Source organism: Lycorma delicatula, chromosome 6, assembly GCF_047948215.1.
Source record: "Lycorma delicatula isolate Av1 chromosome 6, ASM4794821v1, whole genome shotgun sequence".
NCBI classification, from domain to species: Eukaryota; Metazoa; Arthropoda; class Insecta; order Hemiptera; family Fulgoridae; genus Lycorma; species Lycorma delicatula.
The window spans coordinates 122577508-122592611 of NC_134460.1; the positions used below are offsets into that span (position 1 = coordinate 122577508).

General features: G+C 29.4%; 1 protein-coding gene across 2 annotated transcripts in view; it reads right to left on the reverse strand.

Moving 5' to 3' along the window:
- The window catches only part of plx (PTB_TBC1D1_like and TBC domain-containing protein plx), a 344267-nt gene extending 329458 nt beyond the window's left edge, over positions 1-14809 (reverse strand). Inside the window, exon 1 of one of the 2 annotated variants that reach the window (XM_075368468.1) lies at positions 14391-14809. In XM_075368468.1, the coding sequence (XP_075224583.1) occupies positions 14391-14504 (114 nt within the window). In that variant the 5' untranslated portion in view covers positions 14505-14809. The remainder of the gene's footprint in view (positions 1-14390) is intronic. The other variant, XM_075368467.1, reaches the window with a different exon arrangement.
- Positions 14810-15104: the final 295 nt, after the last annotated feature.

Consider the following 15104-nt stretch of genomic DNA (forward strand, 5'->3'; position numbering starts at 1 on the left):
ACGAAGAAAATGTTAAGCACAAAGGAAGAATAAAAAGATTAAGAGAAAATTATGAATATAAAGAGAAGAAAATTTGAAAACTAGAGAACGTGTACATAAATTAATTCAGAAGAATTATATCAAAACAAAGAGCGATTAAATCATTGGCAACAAAAAAACAAATAAACGAAATGATGATCAACTCCAACTTAGGGAGAATATTGTTCTTCAATATCAGAGGAGTAATGAACTAAAAGATAAGAATTTTTGCAATTTACTAAAGATCGGGCACGTATGCCTCAGTGTATGTTGTTCTTGTAATGGTCTATTTTTCAGTCACTCTGTAGTTAACTTTAAAGTAGATAAAATTAAATAGAAATTCCACAATAATTAAATAAAATTAAACTAGAAAATCCAAAAATAATACGATTCTAAATTATAATTTTCAATTAATATTAAATAAACAGATTTTCACCAAATCTATTACTTATACACATATGTACCCCTGTATGTATTACATACACGTATGTAATAATACCTATTAAATTTACATATACAAATTTTTAAAAGTACGTAAAATTTTATTTCAATAACTTCTGATTTATCTTCATACTTTTTTATTATTATTGAATAATTATTTATTGTAATACTTTTTTTACAGTTACGGGTTACTAAGTATTAAAAAAACAATATATTTAAGTAAAAAAAAATTAAAAGAAATAAACAAAAAGGAGATGAAAACCGATTCGAATCGATATACCTTCCCTTGTAAGATCCAAATATATCATTAATTAAAATCTTATTTGGCTATAACTCTGAAACTAATGAAAGCACCACATATGATATATCGTTGAAAAGCTATCAATGAGGGTTTATTACTTCAGTTAAGAAAAGATCCAAAATCCCAATTTTTTGGGGATTTTGGGTTTTTTGGGGTACTTTTGGTTGTCGATTGCAATCAAAAGGGAAGATGTACAACTAGATGTTACAACAGTCCTAAATCAAAAATTTCAACATCCTACGGCTAAACGTTTTTGAGTTATGTAAATACAGACACATACGTTCGTACAGACGTCACGCCGAAACTAGTCAAAATGGATTCAGGGATGGTCAAAATGGATTTTTCCGTTGAAATCTGAAAACCGAAGTTTTTTGCGATCACAATAGTCCTAATGCAAGGGGGAAAAACACGAAATTATAAGTACAAATACATTATGGAATTAAAAAAAGATCATATTAGGAAACCGCTCAAGGTCTTCATGACTATTTATAAAACAAACATTTGTTAAAAAATAAAAAAGTAATAAATAAATAGCACTAAAGTACCATTACGGATTCTTAAGTGGAGTCTAAACAAATAAAAAAAAAATTGCCGTCTATAAATATATAGAGTAAAAGAGCAGTCGACTTAATGTCACAATAGTCAAGTAAATAAGTTCACGCTTTGAAAAAACCTGCTAGTTTATACTAAATATATATATATATGTAAACACAGTGTATTTTACAAGCTCTATGAATAGAAACACATGTAAATATTTAACTAAGAATTCATAAAATTAAAAAAAAAAACACTACTATGTTAAAATCAATATAACGATGATTATTCAATTTAAAATATAAAAAAAGCTATCAGTGATGTTGAAGAATTTTTCCAAAATTTTTGAAAAGTAGCTAAAGGCCTCTAGACAAAGAGCAATAAGGAATGAGTGCGGTGTTGACAAATGTTATCAAATGCAAATATCGGGTAAACGTGTGAACGTATCTCTTCGTCGGTCCAGTCGATCTGTATATTAAATTTATTATTATTAATCCAAGTACACTATAGGGAATTTTTAAATTACAGATAATTCCTTTACTATTATAATGAACATTTTTTTTCTCTTAATAATCATAAATATTTACCAAAACGAACGACACAAAAGTAAAATTATTATTTACAAATATTTTTTGTTATTTTACCAGTAGAAATTAATAATTTTTATCGGTCATTTTGCTCACGTATTACGTTAGTTTACTATAAAAGAATCAGTTATAACTACATGAAAATAAAAACGATAGAAACATAAGATTACTCTAAAAAAAGTTTACAAAATTTAAATCCATTTCAATCGTTAAATAATCATCATCGGAAGGGAATGTAAATCTTTAAATCGGCGATTTAAATGGTTTAAATGTTTTACGTTAAACTTTCCTGCTCTAAAAATCGGAAACTTAATTATAAGAATCAGCGCCCTTCCCCGGGTTGCAGATAGTAACCTACCGGGTTGGTCTAGTGGTGAACTTGTCACCGTAAATCAGCTGATCTCGAAGTCGAAAGTTCTAAGGTTCAAATCCTAGCAAAGTAACTTTTATACGGATTTTAATACTAGATCATGGATACCGGTGTTCTTTGGTGGTTCGGTTTCAATTAACAAACCAAACGTCTTCGGAAAGATCGACCTGAGACTGTACGAGACTACACTTCATTTACATTCATACATATCCTCATTCATCCTCTACATACCTTACGGTGGTTCCGGAGGCTACAGAAAAAAGGATTGCAGATAATTACGGCCTCCAAATATAGTGGTTAACTGCCAATAATGTTATTAAGAATAAATAGCAGTAGCAGTGATAAGGCGTTGTGGGGAACGGAAAACGCCGTAAACTGAAAAAGACAAATTTTTTTCGTCGACTATCGCTTGGAAGAGAATAAACAGACAGATTCTTCACGAAGAACGGCGGAAGGCAATGGGAAACCACCTCCATTATTTCACAAGAGAACCATTCCTTAATTGGAGAATTCAATTTCAAAATGTTAAGGTGTTTCAAATACTTCTCACGGGATGAGATGATGGTGATATAACAAAAGATCGACAGAAAATTTTCCAACCGGTTATGAAAATTCATTAGTGTATTTACATGCAAAGATATGAATTTAATTTAATAATTAAAAAAGCGGAAATCTGATAAAGTTTAAAATAAGTACAAGAACGCTTTAAGCTAAATCTGATTATTAAAAAGCAATAATTGTTTTGATTAACATTATCTAAGGGTTTAAAAAGGGAACCCTACAATCTGAAAAATTCATTTTTTAATAGCGAGGTATAATACGTAAATGTATTTAAAATTGCTATTGTAATATTCGGAAGAAAATGCATTTATAAATGAAGAAATAATATAGAAGGATAAAGCAAGAAAGGTAATCTTTATTATACATACCTATCTAATTATAAAGACAGATAATTTATTGATATAATAAAATTTAAATAAGGGACAATTATTAACAAACAAATTAATAGCATAATAAGAAAAATTTGATGTTAACTATTAAATGAAATGATATGGAATAAATTCCTTAGAAGTAAATGAAATTGTATTCATTAAACATAACAGAAAAAAATTAACTTTGAAGGATAACATAGGGGAAAACCCTACTAAATCTTAATGTCAATTCTATTCCAATAGCAAATAAAAAGAAAAAGTATATAGGTAAGATAGAAAAAAATCTGAAGAAAATACTAAAGCAAAATAAACTATTTAATTGAAGATAATCAACATTAATCAATTAAGTACAGCGCTAAAAATAACTGAATTAAAAAAAAATTATCAAGAATTGTAAAGTTAATATTAACATAAACAAAGTTCTACCAATTAATTTAATTGACACAGGAAGGCATGCATGCAATTTATAAAAAATAAATAAAAACAGCATTTTTTTAATTATTCACACTATACAATAATTACTACATAACAAGTAAACCAAACAAATGAAATAATTAATTGTGTGTGTGTGTGTACATATATATATATATATATATATATATATATATATAAAGTAAATTCATATCAAGATTATTTTCAGTAAAAAAAAATACACACAGACAGTTGTACTAATTATAATTAAAAAAATTATATCATACCCACAAACTGACAAAATAATTCATTAATATCGCAATAACCTTATATATTTTTTATTTAAATATTTATTCTGCTACATACAGAGTATATCACGAAGTTCTCCCGTAATTTTCATAACCTGTTCTACTCGCGAAAATAATGAAAAAAGTTCATATAAACATATGTAGTAAAATGCTTCCTTTGCGAATTACTTCTAGTGAACGATTTCGCCGAATTCCAGCTACCCCGGTGAAATTAGGTCTTACAGAAATTTTTAGAACTTAATTAAAGGGTAGAATTGGTAATTTCTTATGGCTGTTGGCCTGAGAAATCAAATAAAATAGGTCCCAGAATAAAACAAAGAAAAGTAAGAAAATTCGAATTTTATTTAGAAACAGTACATTTCTTGATTTGTCAGAGAAGTATTAATTTTTGTAAAAAAAAAAACAAATTCTTTTTTAACGATGAGAAAAATTCATAAAAAGCAAATTTACTATTAAAAATTTTAAAAACTGGAGATTACACAATTGAAAAATAAAAATTACTTGGATAATAATTTTTTACTAATGACAGAAATACAATTAACTTAGAAAATGTATTATTTCAAAGATGATAATAAAATAACAACAGCTGAACAACAAAGCGCAATAGTATACTAGTGTTTAAGCATTCAGTAAGGTACATTAAAGATATCGGGTACTGTGAACTGTGTTGTCGTTAGCGAGGTTTTCTGTGAATTTTGTTTGAACGTGTTAGGTTTGCGAATGAAATAATGCCATACTTTTTTACAACAGAGGAATACAGTGATATGGTACTCATTTTGGGTGTGTGTAATGGTAATCTTGCAGCTGCTGCAGTAAAATATGAAATACGTTTTCCAAATCGCAGGATTCCATACCCCAAAACAAGTAGTACGACTTTTCGCAATCTTCGGGAAACAGGTTCACTACCTAGTATTCGTACCAGCTACAAACGATCAGTCCAACACGACGCCTTCATTGATGTAATTATTATCGCTGCAGTTCAGCGCAGTCCAAGCATCAGTACACGATGTCTTTCTAAGCGAATCGGAATTTCGCATTGGATGGTTTGGAGGAGACTTAAACAAAACAAGTTTTATCCTTATCATAAATAGCTAGTTTAACATCTACACCGAGGAGACGGTCCGCTTCGCTTGGAGTTCTGCAACTGGTGGAATACAAATCGACAATTCTACAAGAATGTTTTCGACAGTTCGTTGTAATTGTTAACCTTATGGTAGCCCTGAGAAGGGCTGTTTTCGTTGAATGGCTTCGATGGTTCGTAATTCATAACCTTGTGATGGCCCTGAAAAGGGCCGTTTTTTGCGTTAGCTCTGAGAAGAGCTGTTGGGTCTGGAAGCTGATCTCCGACGAAGTCGGGGAGCTGCGGCTCGTCCATTGAAGTCCGTCCGCGCTTTCCCTCAGCGGCAGTTGGGTCCCTACTACAGCGTCGCAGCGGTGGCCCCCAGAGCCCCGCAGTGTCGGGTCGGCGTCGGTCGTCCTTAGCCGGCGCGGCCGAGGAGGTTCTCCCCGAGCGATCCCACGCTGGAGCGGCTCCTGCTGCTGAGTCCTCCGGCCAGGGCGATTAAAGCCTGGCGAGCTGAAGCTGGAAGATAGCGTCCGCGTCCAGCGGTTCCCTCGGCGGGCCGGCCAGGCCTGCGGCTCCGGCGGGGATGTTGGCATCCGGCGGGAGGTCCCACGTTTAACCGTCCAGGGAACTTCTGTCTTCTTCCATCTTCTTTTTCTTGGTCTTCTTCAGACGGTGGTCGACGAAAATTGAAAATTCACTCTCATGTACGCTCCTTTACTAGAGCCTGAAGTTGTGGGGCTGCAGCGCCGCTATGGTGGGAGAACTGCACGGTAATCTGCACAGCGGTAGTGATACTGTATCAGCGCGTCCGTATACTGCGCACCAGTTCACATCAGAGTTGTTATACCGTGTTCAGCCGCCGATAATAAATTAGGCATATATGTGGTAACAATATATATATATTATTTTACTGAAATAAATCTTGATATGAATTTATAAAACATATGTGGAGACCACATGACTTCCTTGTACGCCTACTAAATAACATACACACACTTTTTAAAATGAAATGTACATAAAATTTTATTTCACTAATAACTTCTAAGTTTTTTCATATTTTTCTTTTTTATTGTTATTGAATTATTATTTATTGTAAAACTTTTTTTACAATCAGAGTTTAATAATTATTAATAAATCAATATATTTAAATTAAAAAAAAAAAACAAAAATTAAAAAAAACCGGAAATGAAGTCGGATTCGAACCGATGTGCCTTCGCCTTGCCATTAATTAAAATTTCATTATTTGGCTACAAATCTGGAACCAATGATAATAAGTACCACATAATATATCTTGAAAAGCTCTCAATGAGGGCATATTATAGCAAGAAAAAGTCCAAAATCCACATTTTTGGGAGTTTGGATACCTTTGGTTTAGTCGATTACAATCAAAAGGGGAGGTGCACAACTAGATGTTATAACAGTCCTAATCCAACATTTCAACATTCTATGGGTAATCGTTTTTGAGTTAAACGAGATACATACTTATAGACATCAAGCCAAAACTAGTTAAAATGTATATTTCCGTTGAAATCTAAAAAACAAAATTTTTCCCCATCACAATAGTTCCTTTACTTCGTACAAGGAAATAAAAAAGTATATATGCACAGTAGCCTAGTACTACTTATGATAAAAAAATTAAATTCCAATATTTCCAAAAATTGATAAAATATACCATCGTTTTTCATTGATATCGCGAAAATGTTATCAAGTATTTTTAAAAGTTTAATCTGTTACTTATATAAAACATTAAATTAGCAAAATATAATAATTTTCAAATTTACACTGTCCCCCTTAAGGTAATGATACAAAAAAACCAAAAAAAAAACCGTTATTCTATAACACTTTTTCCCAGATAAGGCTAGTTAAAAGTTTTCCTGGCCCGGCTATACCCAGTAGGCTCTTCAACCATTATTGGTGGTTGTACATCCATTGCACAAGCAATTGAAGTTCGTTCACATACAACTTCTCTACCAGACATCAGGGGTCTACTGGGTTCTATAGGGTTGGATCTGTGCCACCCATAGAACCAATAATGGGGAAGAAGAAACCGTTCAATAAAAACACAATTCTTAATTTACATTATCATTCAGTTAACAGTTTCGATGTTATACTCCATTCCTTTATGTTCTACGTTTCAGCATACTAAATCCTACATCATCAATTTTCTCTTTCATGTATTCCATTCTTTACTTTCCTCTATATTTTTTTTACTTTGTATAAACACCTACTATCACATTAACTATCCTGGATGTCTTAATATACAATGCAGTTCATTTCTCTACAAGATTCTTATCACAAATTTCTCTCCTCACTTACTTATAACATTTAAAAATTTTACTGAGCTACCTAATTTACATCACACTTTAAAGTTTCTTTAAAATGTGATGTAAATCTCATTTTTTTCCTTTCTGTTTTTCCTACAGTTTATGCTTTTCTAAAATAAGCTCTGGTTTCCAAACAAATATTTATCATATTTTCTTTCAAATTCTAAATGACTTCTTTTCTAGATGAAAATTCTCCTCTTTGCTTGTGCTATTCTCTTTATTACATTTTCAATCCTTCACACATCATTTGTAAATCTGCTACAGATTTAATAACAAAGATTTAATTACAGATTAAATAACAAAATTCTCCTACTTCTTTGTACATTATGCTCCCAAATTTTAATACTTAATTCTTCATTATCCTCCTTTCTATTATGTTTCATTACATTCGTTTTAATAAGTATATTCAAACCAGGGTAGTATGAAGTAACCCAGAGATAGGTTCAACTTGGATGATGTGTAGCAGTAACTATTATCTAAGCCATACAATATAAAAGAGAATTAGCCTCTAAGCCTCTCTCACTCTAACTCTAAAACTTAATCTGTGCAAGGTGTACCCGCTAAGCTTAGTGCCCTAGTGAAAATCTAGAAACTGAGTTGATGAACAACTTATGTCAGGGCTGGAATTTAATCTTCAGTTAAGGAAGCTTCAACCTGAATGAATATAAAGTTCACACAGACTCAAGAAGTGGGAGATGAAACCATCCAAACTTCGCTGATGAAACTTCACAACTGTACGCCTGAACACCTAGGTGACAACTTCACCATTAGGATAAAATACTATAGATCCCGTAAACCCACATGCCTGAAATTATAAACCCTTTCTTTTTCCTGTTTAGCCTCCAGTAAAATTACCTTTCAGATACTTCACAGGAAGAATGAGGATGAAATGTATGAGTGTAGTCTTGTACAGTCTCAGTTCGACCATTCCATTCACGAGATGTGTGATTAATTGAAAAACTCAACCAACAAAGAATACCGGTATCTACGATCTAGTATTCAAATCCGGGTGAAAATATCTGACTTTACTAGGACTTGAATGCTGGAACTCTCGACTTGAAAGCTGATTTGGGGAAATTATTAACCCAAGAAAAGAAATCAGAACATAATGAAGGGCAGTATTTACAAGTTAATAACTAACATTAATTTTATTTAGCATAGCCCATTGGTATATATAATATATAAAAACAGTTTATAATTATAATTTCCGCTTACCAACAATTATTAGTAGTGATTATGTTCTAGTACTTTTGGAAAATATTATTTCCATTTTCCAGAACATATGTAGTTAAACATGTATTAAAAAACTCACTTCATGTATTAAACTGAGTTACATTAAAATAGAATAAAATAAAATTTATATAAAACATAACAACTGATCATCAAGTAAGCTTCAACCTGAATGAATGTAAACTTCACACTGACTTAAGTGGGTGATGAAACCATCCAAAATTCGCTGAAAAAACTTCACAATTATGTGCTTGAACACGTAGGTGAAACCTCACCATTAGGATAAGCCACTTGGGGTCCTGTAACCCTAAAAATCAAAACCACTCAAAGCCATCAAAGACAACTGGGTGCTGTATCATGACAATGCACCTTGTCACACTGCCTTTCAATTAATGAGTTTTTGGCAAAGAAAAACATTCCTGTAGTTCCTCAACCAGGTTATTGATATGACTTGAACCCCTGCGATTTTTTCCTGTTCCCGATTTTAAAAAAACACCTCAAAGGACACCATTTTGAAACAGTAGAAAACATAAAATAAAATGTAACTGACCATCTGAAGGATATTCCGGTTTCTGAGTTCCAACACTACTATGAAGAGCAGGAAAACCGTTGCGTGGCTTCCCAAGGGAACTATTTTGCAGGTGATACGAGTCCATGTATAATTGGATTGTAAATAAAAAGTTTTTCTGATTTGTTTACAGATCTCGTAATTACATTTCTATTAAAACATAAACAATATTAATAAAGTGAAGTGAAGTCAATTGGTGGAAAAAATGTGCACACTAGACCTTGTGGATACATATTTTCATTGATTCTTTCATTTAAAAAACTTTACTTGTAAATTTTCTGAAGTAATATTTTTACACTTTCATGGAAAAAAGCCATAGATTTACTAACACACCTTCATTTTTCACAATCCATTACTTAAAAAAAAACCCAAAGATTTTACAGTGGTAAAATATGGAAATTTTAAAGAATGTATGTAAGAAAACTCGTATAAAATATTAATGTTAAAATAGTATATTGTAGTAATATAACTCTGATGAATTGTGCAGGATCTCAACCTTTCATCTGGAAGGTCCTGGGTTTCTCCCAGTCAAACTTTTTCATGCTACAAAATCTCCATTCCATATTCCCAAGCTTGAAATTTACATAATGAATATCATCAAAAAAAAGTATTTTTATAAATTGTTACCAAAGAATAAAAATAAACAATAGAAAATTTTGACCAATTTCATAGAAAAAAATTAAAAATAAAATAAAACAAAACCAGAAAATCAGTACTACCTTATCAATCAGAAACAAATTTTTTAAACTTATCTTTTCCTCAATTATTTCTACTGATGTTTTATTAATACAAAATATTTTAATAAATGTTGAGAATGTAAAAAGAAAAAATGTTTTTATAATTAACCCTATAGATTAATTTTCACTGGCTTTTGATACATTATTCAAATTCATGTGGCAATAAAATTATATTACAAGGGTAATTAAGTACTTATAGAGAAACAAACATATTCATTAATTGTTACAATAGGCAGAATTTATCATAAAAAATAAACAGTTGTATAGATGCTCGTACATGTAATTTAATATTAACAAACAAAAACAGACACAAGCATATAATCAACATTTTAATCAAGTAATTTTAATCTTGACAAAAACCTATGCTATACCTATAATCATTTATAACAGAATGGATGTATTTGTAAGTGACACACAAGCTTCAACTTACAATCATAACTACAAATAATAACAGAGAAAAAATACAAATATTTTGTAAAAAAAAAAGATTGGAAAACGAAAAAAAAAAATTAGGCTAAACCTAATGTTATAAACGCATATATATATATATATATATATTTATATATAAACACACACACACACACAAAAGTAACCCTTGAGCAACTTGTGACAAGTTTATTAATTAAAGATATGATCTTTTAAATTATATTGACGATACAAGCCTGTTTACAAAACTAATTTGAGATAATGAATGGAATTTGATTTTTTACGTTATGCCAAATAATAATATTTGTTTATAAATTCTAATCAGAACAGAGGAGATTTTTTAAATTATGTATAGAGAAAAAAAAATTCTCTTTTATGGGTCCAATGTCGGAATTCGCTCAATATATTTTGTTTTATATTTTGGATATGAGAAGTAACGCAGAAAAAAAAACAATGAATAGTGATTTGATTAATGAAACTTTGCAATAATATAAGGAGTTGTTTACTTATCAAATTTGGTCAAAATGAATGAAAGCAATATCGAAGAGTTTTTTTAATATGTTATTTTTATCAGATTTATTTTTTTTCATAAATATTATGTTGCTTATTTTGAGATCATATGTTTATGTACTTTATAAAATGTTTATGTTGTGGTTAAAATCATTATCACTATGGGATACGTTTGTGAAACTAATTCTGTGGTTATGTGAGGTACCTGAATATTCTTCTTATACCTTTGAATAAATGTGCAACCAGTCTGCCCAATTTAGTATTCTCTGCAATAAGAAGAGTTTAATTTTCAAAATAACCTCATAGTACCAGAATATATATATATAAAGACTTACCTTCAAATTGACAATTTTATAAGTGGCATATAAAAATTATTATCTCAACATATTTGGACTCCAATAAATTTAAAAAGAAACTAAATCTGATAAATTACATTAAAAATTGTGTATTAAATGAAATAAAATATTCTGTCGTAAAAGAGAAAGGGTTCTTTTAAAGTTCATTGGGTAACATCAATGCAATATTTTTTTAATTTAAATTAATAAAAAAAAGCTTTGATGATATATAAATGAATACACAAGGATTCCTTCCTTAGGTAATCTACAAAGATCAACTGTGAATACAAGTGAATGTAACCAATTTTCTAAATTTAGTTTTTTGCTTGATTGATTCATCACATGAGTTCAAAGCTTTTATATCTGAATATAAAAATGAAAATGTTGTTGCATATGAAAAATTCCATATGCCTGATCCGGATTCATACCTGGGATTTCTGTATGCAAGGCCAAAACACTACCACTCCACAATGGAGATCAGCAGGGTGGTATTTATTTAACTTTTTTTTAAATTAAGACAAAGTATCACTCTGTCAATATGAAGCCCCTTTCAATAACAGTTCTAGAATGTCAGCTAATAATAAAAAGTGTTTTAAACTAAAAAAAAATTTTTGTTACATTTCCAGCAGGTCTAAAAATATTTTTGAAAATTGAATATTCCACACAAAAATAAAGATATTAAATTTCCATAAAACCCCCTCCCTTCCCACCAGTATTGAACAGTTTTTGGGAAATTAAATTTTGAAATTTAGCAAAATAGTGATCATAGATATTGAACAAAATTTCTTTTTTTGTGAATTCTGTTACAAATATGTTCAAACATATTTCTGAAACTAAAGCAAACAGTTAAAATTGATTTTATGTAAAAATTTTTTACACTTATTATTAATAAACTTTTTTTTCTGGTAAAATTAGTCATAATTTATATATTGAGTACAATTATCTACCTTTCTTAGCTTTGTCATAATTAAATCATACGTTGACATGTTTTGGATATACTCAATTTTCAAAACTCACTGTACTGTGAGTTTTAAAAATTGGGTATATCCAAAACACATGAACATATGATTTATTAATTATGATGAAGCTAAGAAAGGTAGATATACTCGATATAAAAATTGGTTACTTTTCTTATTATTGACTGAATTTGAGAAAGTTCAATTTTTGGCGAAAATTTTAATTATTTCTGGTAGTCACAGATACATTATGATCCTAGGTTAAATGCTCAGCCCTTATTTTTCTGTATGTTTTGTTCATGAAGCACCTAAAACTTGATTCCTCTTAATTTAGATTTCAATAAGTGAAATGCAAATCAAGTGTCATTGCACAATCCTACATGTAAAAATCCAGACTGCTCACTTGGTATAGGGAAAATCAGTTGTGATATGCAAATAAGTAACGAAGATAACCTCTCTACTATTTAACTAGCATCACTAAACAGAGTAGTAGCATCGTTTCCCTAATAGAGTATTCTGGGTTCACATCCACTTTAGATTATGCTCTTTTCTTAAGCAGTAAATTTATCTAACATTATCAATACAAATAATGTTATCAGATGTAGTACTTGTAATTATTTAAAAGAATAAACAGATATAAAAAATCATTACAAGGATGGGAAAATTAGGAAATGAATCCTAATCTAATATCAAAATTACTACATTTACAAGCTATAGCTTTATCTTGATTAGTTTATTAGTTCTTAATTTATAGAAGGAATAAAACAAAATTAAATGTTTTATTAATACATAAATTAAAATTCTTAATTTTTAAGAAGTCATATTTAAAAACTAACAGTAATATCGTTAAACTTTCCTTACAGTTACATAAGCATATAATTTAAAAGATAAAGTTGAAATTATTTTTTTGCTTAAGATCTTATCTATTTTGTAATCTAAAATAAAAAATTATTAAAAAAATATTTGATTCTGTGATTAATTAAATGAGAAAAAATTAAGGTATCACATTCAACCTTGTGTTAAGGAAATCTGAAAATTTATAAAAAAAATGTTATAATAATTACCTTATAATAAAATATTTTAGGCTATTTAAACAAAACATAAATAACTAACTACGTTGGAGAAAAGTTAATCATCACTACTACAGCGTCAAGATTGAAATATAAATATTTATTAAACTCTTAATTTTCAGAAAGATGTTTTATATTTATCAAATATTCAATGATACTACTTCAAATTAACAAATTTTCCTGACAATATAACATATAAGCCTAAATATTTCATAAATGCCAATTCTCTTGCAAGATTAACCAATCAATTTTCTACTTTTTCATAAATTATAAGTATATATCATAACGTACTACTATACAAATTTAAAAATTGTATGTTAAAATTGTTCTAGAATTGACAAATAACAGATCCACTCATTCAGCATTTTGTTAACTATATTTGTGAAGTTTTGAGTTCACAGAGTTGTTCAGAACACTGAGGAAAACAAAAATACTGAGGGAGAAAAGTTTTACTTTTCTGGGAAAGAAAACTGAAGTAAAAATTGGTAAAAAAGTATGCTTCTAAAATAAACTATTATTGTAGTAATGTAGGTGATCATGTGGAAGTTAGTATTTATTTCTAACTAAACAAAGGAATTGACTTAATATCCAACTCCTTTGAAGCTTTAATTAATAAATAACTGTATGTGACTGATGCTTTAGCAAACCACTGAATGACTAATACAATTCTTGTAAATAATTCTAAAAATTGTTTAACTCATTATAATTGTCAGTATAAATAGTGTAAACAAGATCAAGAGTTAATAGTTCACAGCTGGTGCTTTAAGTTGTATAAATTCCTTTTGTTAGTATTACAACCTTTGAGATGCTATTACATGAATGATAATGAAGATGAAATGGCAAATCCTTTGTAACAGAATTCAAGACTTTCAAAATCAACAAACTAAATTGTAGGATTTAACAAAATTCTAAGTCATAAATTCATAGTTAAATAATGATCACATCCAGTCCACTGTAAGTTTATTCTGTCTGTATAAAAATAATACATCGATTAATTTTTTCTATTGACTGCCCCTGTTAATAAATCCAAATATGAATATTTAATCACATAAGTAAGATTTAAGATTTATCATAAGGGCAGATATCACGTCAAATAATTAAAGGATCTTATAAATTTTGAAATTTCAGAAAAAATTCATCTCAAGCGAGTTTGGTACTCCGAAAACTGTAATTTGTTTTTGTTTGCATCAAAATTTTTCTTCTAATCATTTTAACCAGACATCATTTTGAAACATTATTAGAACTGATTAAAAATATTCTGTTTACCTTTTGATTTGATCCGCCTTTTCTAATTTCAGCAATTACCCATGGTATCATGGCATTCGAAAATCGTCTGTCAGCAGTGGCAAACCCCAAATACCGAACACTGTACCACTTCATTTTTGAGATTTCACTTATCACTGACTCATTACAAAACAAAGTTTACACTAAAAATGTGTCTGTCACAAAAATAATAATTTGTATTCTAATACTTTCATTTAAGGAATATTTAAAAGTTAGCACTGATATCAAATACAAAAATTAATTAAAATATTTCTAAAACAATAAAAAGCATGGCATATGTTTACTGTGATACTCTGATTGATATAATAGTTGCCAGTGATAATTCACGTTTACCATTAGGTGCTGAATAAAAATTCAAACTCATTAACAGATCTAACAAAACTCGAACACACATACAACGCCTAATAATATTTTGTTTATGGCAGTTAGGGTAAACCGTATTTAAAGTTTTGTTTACAATAAAATGCCGTTAACTTTTTGAATTATTTTAAAAAGCAAAGAGAAACATTTGATAAATCACTAAACATGTTTGATCCAATAAAATTGCTCATATATAACTGAGGTTATATTATACATAATAAATACTTTTAAATCATTATTTCGGCTACGATATACACACCATGGATGTTTTATATTTTACCTCTAAAAAAATAGGGTTATCTTAAAATTTAGGTAAAGACACATTAAATTAAACTT